The sequence below is a fragment of the Tigriopus californicus genome, chromosome 6 (genome assembly GCF_007210705.1).
Source record: "Tigriopus californicus strain San Diego chromosome 6, Tcal_SD_v2.1, whole genome shotgun sequence".
NCBI classification, from domain to species: domain Eukaryota; kingdom Metazoa; phylum Arthropoda; class Copepoda; order Harpacticoida; family Harpacticidae; genus Tigriopus; species Tigriopus californicus.
Genome location: NC_081445.1, coordinates 1824438 through 1831218, shown reverse-complemented (window position 1 = coordinate 1831218; position 6781 = coordinate 1824438). Strand labels below are relative to the sequence as shown.

Below are 6781 nucleotides of genomic sequence, written 5' to 3'. Positions count from 1 at the left end.
AAAACGCCGATCAATCGGGGAGCATTTTCAAAAAGAGCATACCTCATCCCCATGAATGACAAATGGACCCCTGTCATGTTTACTTCTTGTCAATTCCATGCCGCTCTTTACAAAAAAGCGATTTCGGAACAAACGGGGAACGATCACTGGTTAAGCACCTTCACTAATGACCTCTTCCGACTATCTATGAGCACGGATTCATATATCTTTTTTTCCAGTTATGAAGATAACAAATTGATGTATGTGCATCGACCATTAAGATTCCAAAATGGGATAAAGATAGTCGCATGTTGATATGATTAATTAAATCAGAATTTCACTTGATCATCACTTGAAAGCCAAGCCGTGAATTTCACATGCTTCCCATGAACAATATCCGAGCTTCTTTCATTACGTACGTCAGATATTAGGTTGACATTCTCTTGACAACAAAATGCTGAAGGTGCAAATCAAATTCTTAGTTTTGCAATTATCCTGGCAGCTCCGAATCGACAGGACCAAACTTGACATATCTCGAGTTACTTCCTCCTTAATTGGGTATAAATTCAGAGCTTGGCAATCGGACGCTTCGTGACGAGTTATTTATGCAAGCCCGGGATGGTGTGCGAATTAGACATTGCAATATCTCTGTGAAAAAAAAGGAGTCTCTGGAATGTCTTTCCTTTCACTTGCAGACCCAAGATTGGGCTTCTTGACGGAGAGTTCCCCGCAAATAAAAAGTCGAGGATCTAGCCTCTGCATTGTTCCACGACGCTACCGTAGAAGACAAGTGTTCAGACAAACTTCAAGGACTATGACGAGACACAAGTGACAACGAGCAGTTATCGATCCGTGTGTAGTAGATCCTACTGTACACATCCGCGGAAGTCCCTAGTGCCATTCTGGAACACTTGAGTGTCTGGGCGATTGCATCTCTGTTTTGTGACCCTCGTCCCCTCGTCTACATCCAAGATTAAGTTCCAAGAGGACCCCCCGGGCAAAATGGCGGCCAAGGATTTATCCGAGCTGCAACGCCTCGAGTTCAAGGAGGCATTTCAGGAGTTTGACAAGGTAGGCAGACATACACGTAAAAGCGGCTCTCTTGGATGAGAATAGCCATAACTCTTGAGTGCATTCTGATGGGAGGTGAGGAGGAGGTGAGGAGGGGGGGCGGAGGGGCGTGGGACGAGGGTGTTCTTTTTCTGGCCGTCGTTTAAATATTTACTTTTGGAGGTACAAGGCCCAATATAAACATATCAAGGAGGGAGATGACATCTTGTAAATGTTCTTTACGACGGCGGAAAGAGCATTATCCCATAAACAGATTGGAGAATGGGATGGATTATGTGGTCCCATAAATCGCGAGTTGATTCCCCGTTAGAATGGTGTGACGTCAACGTGGTTCTTCACACGAGCACTTTCTAGCCCTCAAGATCAGTCTTCGTGACATCGTGGAGCCATTTGTCGTCCACAAATTTGACCCTTCACATTCGCTATTGAACATTTCAAACCTTGACAAGCCAACAACACATTTCGAGATCTGGATGGCAACATGTCTGTTGTCGCCCTCTCTTTGTCGAAGCTAATCGATCCTTTGTAAATGTCAGTCAGCCTCTGATTTGATCTTCCAGGATGGCAGTGGGACAATATCAACCAAGGAGCTCCTGCCCATTCTTCGAGCCATCGGTCAGAACCCGACCGAGGACGAGATCCTCAACTTGGTCATCGAGTTCGACATGAACGGTGACGGGACCATTGATTTCGAGGAGTTCCTCGAGATGATGACCAAACAAAGTAAAGATATCGATCAAACCCAAGAGATCAAAGAGGCATTCAAGATCTTCGATCGCGATGGGAATGGATATATCGACGCCAAGGAGCTCAAGATGGTAAATACGATCACGGATGGGCGTTGTAGGTGTCGAGTCGAGTCATAACTTAAAGCTATTCAAATTCCTGCAGGTTGTCACCAGGATGGGCGAAGCTCTCACCGCCGCCGAGGCCGAGGAATTTATGCAAGAGGCGGATATCAACGGTGACGGAAAGCTAGATTACGAGGAGTTCTTAAAAATGATGATGTTGGGATGCTAGGGGATGACAAATAATTCCATCCTTGAAACAATTACATGATGACGTAACAGAAAGAGAATTCACCAACGATCACGACACAAATCAATGTAAACAAGCTACTGGAGATTGCCTTGAAGAAGAAGAAAAAACAAAGACGAGGAATGCACATACCCTCAAAAAGCACCACTTGGACTTTGAACCCTCATTTTGCAACAATAATACATAGTACATATATATTTATGTATTTGTAAATATGTATATACCTTTGAGTTCAAGCTGGTCTTTAGCTCGTTTCAATACGTTTACCGTAATGTGTATCATATCAAACCTACGTAGTTAGATTCCTTACGTTCAATAGTCAATAAACGCCAACGAAACCCTACTGAGTGACACCTACAGTGACTCCAGTCAACAACATGACACCGCTCACCCAACCAAGTCTTACCTGGTTTGCAGAAATCTCCGGGAATGGTTGGATTGCCATTATAGCCAGGAGCACATTGGTCACAACGACGACCTTCATATCCCATGGGACATCGGCAAGTCACTTCTCTGTCATTATCCAGGTAGCATTCGCGACCAAACCTAGAACACGAAAACGTGATGTCTTCAGAAAGCTTGAACTATGAATGGCTGCGAATGAAAGCGAACCATTTTAGAGAGAGCTGGAGGTTTCATTCATAATTCAGTAACCTAGTAAAGTCATCCTCCATTCCTCTAGCATTTACTTTTCAGATTCCAAATTTAAAACAAATGTTTATATGTTCTGGCTTATGGACGTAAAATAAAGAGTGCAATTTTCATCGTCAGGTCGGAAACACGACAAATCTTTGTTCAAATATTGCTAAACATGAAAATCAATGAAAAACTTGAACATCGAAGGCATTTCCTCTAGAAATCCAAATTTACTACAATGTTCCAGGATCTTCTTTTACTTACTGATTCGAGGGCGACTGCAATGGACAAGGACACACTTGACACTCCATGCCACCGGATGGATCGCCATAATAACCAGGTGGACAACTGGCCACAGGTTGACGACAAACTCCTTTCCAAGGGCCTTGTTGAACTCGTTCATAATCCGGAGCACATTCCTAATGGAACACATGATTGGTTTGAGGAGAATAAAGGGTTCAATGGTTCATATCCAAGTGGAAAATTGTCTAATATTGAAACAAGTTCCTCGCGTATTCATTGACATGTCAAAAAGAGGGCATGTAGTTTACCTCACAAGACAGACCCATGTAGCCTTTGGGACATCGGCATTGTTCCACCAGGGTGGCGGGACCGAGTCCTTGGTCTTGATTTTCGGCTGACCCAATCTTAAGACTCTCAATCGTGGTGTCCACAACATCACTGAGGTATTGACCCCTAGAAAAAACATTGCATATTTTAAACTCCCTTTCCAACACCATTTCTCTCTTTTCCTCTTCAGTCTCTTTTCATACTTGATGAGAAGATGCTGAACGTTCTGCAAGGCCATCATGATTTCGTTTCGCGTGGCAGGAACACCTCCTTGGACTCCTTGGCCATTGGGATAAGCTCTCTTAAACCACAATCCTTCCCATAATCTAATCTTCAAGGCGTTGGCTTCATTAGCCTTAAGCTCGTTGCTTGGAACGATATACATCAGGGTCAAGTCGTTTCCCTGAAAAGTATCCATACATTACCTACAATCAAGATCGAAATTGAAATACTCCCCCAAACTCACAATCAAAACCAATGTCGGAGCTTGGGTGGGATCGCCAAAGCCTGAATAGCGAAGATTGAGGCTAAGGTACGCTCCGTAGCTCTTCAATTGGTTTCCGTCAATAGGAAGCTTGAAGAATGGCGTGTTGGACCCGAAACTTCGGGTATCTTGGGAAAACGCGATTTGCCCCGCACGCGTGGATTTGAGCAACTCTCCACCTTGGATATTGGGCTCAATGCTCGCCATACCACTAGAATCCACTGACACGCCCACAAGGATGTAGCCATTATTGGGAATCCGAGTCTGCGGAGCAAGTCAAGATGGCGTGAGGCCAGGTTGCGTGATACAATGCACAATAGTTGCGAACACTCACTTCTGTTAGGAACAGCTCGGCACTTGAGCACTCTTCAGTGATCCCAAAACAAAAACAAGGCAAGCATTCCTTTTCAGACATGGCATTGGTGTTGAATTGACCTGGGGAGCAGATCCCATCGGGCCTTCTGAGAACGACAATGGCATCTTGGCCTGGTTGACCACACCCGGGGGAGCCCGCAAAACAGGATCCTTTGCTGTTGATGACCTCACAGGAGTAGGCTCCCTGATCCATATCCATAGCATTTGGACAAGTTAGTTCGCCAAAAGCTCGATTTCCGTCCTATAAAGAGATCAGATTGAGTTTTACACCGCACAGACAAAATGAGTCTCTCTTCAAGACGAAAACCACCTCGGGAGTGCTGGTCATGGAACATTTGTCCGGGACGTGGCCCCAATTGAGTCTCCAAACGATCTCAGGGGTGGGAATGCCCATGGCAGTACAGTTAATGACGAAGGTGAAGGATGGGTCCACGATCACTTGGGCAGGCGGTGACTCGAGGATGATTGGAGGGGCTTTTAAATGAAAAAAAAAAAAAAAAAATTAGCATTGTGAAGCCAGGCCAGCAGGCAGGCCTCATGAAAGTACTCCACAAAAGGCTTAAGCTAGCTAATTCATGTTATAAATTTGAATCTCTTTTGATTGGGCATCTAATAGTGACTGGCCATTTAAATTCAGATTGAAGCAAATCCGCTGTCAGATTGGTTTTTCATCTGAAGGTGCAAATTTTGCGCGTAAAATGTTATGAAACGTTGGAAGAGGAGAATCGAATATCAGCAGGAAACGGTCCGTACTGTTTCACCATAAAGTGTGAAAAAGAACGGCAAAAGGATGGTCATAAGGTATATTTTGAGAAAAAGTTTTTTTTTATTTTCAAGGGCCGATTCAAAACTGTTATTTAAGTAGTTTAAAATCCTCAGGAAGCTTAGGACGGAAAAGACACCAGAGCCCAAGATTTTAAAGCAAGGGAATGAATCTTACAACACATCGAGAATAGATCGTACTTTAAACCATATCTTGGATCTTTTCTCGATCTGAGAGTCACTACTTTGCATTAGAAAATTGGACTCAGTATCCCAAGCCAAACCTCAACTGATTTGGAAATATTGCGGAGTCTAAAGAATATTAGCACAATTTACCAAAGACTGCTTGCAAAATGAATTCATGGAAATTAAATTCGGATGTTGAGAAGAATGCTTTTTGAGGAGAGCAATGCTTTTATCTGAAAAGGATTAAACAAAATGCCCCTCAGTTGTGGTTTCTAGAATCCATGACATGACGTGTGCCAGTGTCGAAATACTTGAAATGAATGACTTAGTTAGCCTTCGCTATAAAAATGGCGATAGATTTCTTTTGCCACTTAAATACAAGTAATGACATTGCTTAACGAGCATTCATTTACTTGCAGCATGAAAAGTGTTTTCTTCTTATTTTCCAAATAGTTCAAACGAAATGCTTTATTACAAAACTTATCAAAAAGGAGCATTAAAAAGCCGGAATCAGGGGAAATATTGTTTCAGAATAAAGACTATCCAACAATTTTTCCTGGGAAGCATCAAAATTTCATCTATTATGCATTGGATCTGAATCATGCTTTCGCTTAGAGCTAACTTCCACGGTGCCAATTAATAATGTATTATGGCATCGCAAAAGCCACTTACTGCATCCGATCTCGTCGCTTTGATCCTGGCAATCCATTTCTCCGTCGCAATGGAACGACTTGGGAATGCATTGATCCCCGGTTTGACACATCCATTCATGGTACTTGCAAGGTGATCCCGGAGGATTCGTGGCGCAAAAGCTCTCATCCGATTGATCTCCACAGTCGTCGTCCGAGTCGCATCGCCAAGTCTTAAGGACGCATCGTTTGTTATCGCATTGGAACTCGTTGGGTTCGCAACCATCGCCACCTCCTTTTGGACAGATTCGCCGATTAGTGATAATCCGGTTATGTCCCTATGGCGTTTTGCAATTCCATTGACCTCGTTCATTTGATCAAGATGAAATCACTCGCACATTGTCCCGCATTCATTAGATCTCTACCCTTTCATGTGCAGAAAACAAAAAAGCATTTCAAGTTTTCTTGAAGCAAATGCTGACCTTGGCACAAAAACAAGACTTCAGTCTGGAAAAAGTTTCTTGAACATTCCCATCAGACATCAGTATTTGATGATAAAAAAGGTACTTTGTAAGGAAGGCTTACTGCAATTTCTCTCATCGGACCCATCGGCGCAATCAAAGTTTCCATCGCACACCAAGGACTTGAGGACACAATCTCCATTGGCACAGGTGGCTTCAGCTGGACCACAGGTTCGACTCGGCAAGGCAGGAGGTCGTTCTTCTGGAATATTAATTTCCTGGCCATCAGCAACTACCAATAGCACCATCACTAGGACCAAACCGGCCCCCTTTGACTGCCAATCAGGCATGGTTTAGATCATGTTCGTAATGTCTTCCAAGAATTTGGGTGTCAATTTGGCAACAATTTTCTACGACTCTCAAGTGGAAGACTGGCTTTGGCCAAGTCTTGAGCAACAACTGACTTCAAGATCGAACATTAAGGATCAGGATTTTGGAGAGCACAGACTCAACTGTCTTAAAACTCGGGCAAGAATGTGGAGAATTATGGTGACGGATGTGCTCAAAAACAAGTCTTCAAAAACGTGTTT

At 43.5% G+C, this 6781-nt stretch overlaps 2 protein-coding genes across 2 annotated transcripts in view; one reads left to right on the top strand and one right to left on the bottom strand.

Moving 5' to 3' along the window:
• The window catches only part of LOC131881728 (neo-calmodulin-like), a 2659-nt gene extending 335 nt beyond the window's left edge, over positions 1–2324 (top strand). Inside the window, exons 2-4 of the mRNA XM_059228675.1 lie at positions 675–1050; positions 1611–1868; positions 1942–2324. Coding sequence (XP_059084658.1) covers positions 982–1050; positions 1611–1868; positions 1942–2070 — 456 coding nt within the window. The 5' untranslated portion in view covers positions 675–981 and the 3' untranslated portion in view covers positions 2071–2324. The remainder of the gene's footprint in view (positions 1–674; positions 1051–1610; positions 1869–1941) is intronic.
• LOC131882383 (basement membrane-specific heparan sulfate proteoglycan core protein-like) overlaps positions 1–6781 on the bottom strand; it is a gene marked incomplete in the record, with an annotated part of 40088 nt that overhangs the window by 27417 nt on the left and 5890 nt on the right. Inside the window, 9 exon segments of the mRNA XM_059229512.1 lie at positions 2495–2634; positions 2989–3143; positions 3276–3420; positions 3498–3697; positions 3761–4042; positions 4113–4394; positions 4464–4627; positions 5774–6025; positions 6316–6543. Coding sequence (XP_059085495.1) covers positions 2495–2634; positions 2989–3143; positions 3276–3420; positions 3498–3697; positions 3761–4042; positions 4113–4394; positions 4464–4627; positions 5774–6025; positions 6316–6543 — 1848 coding nt within the window.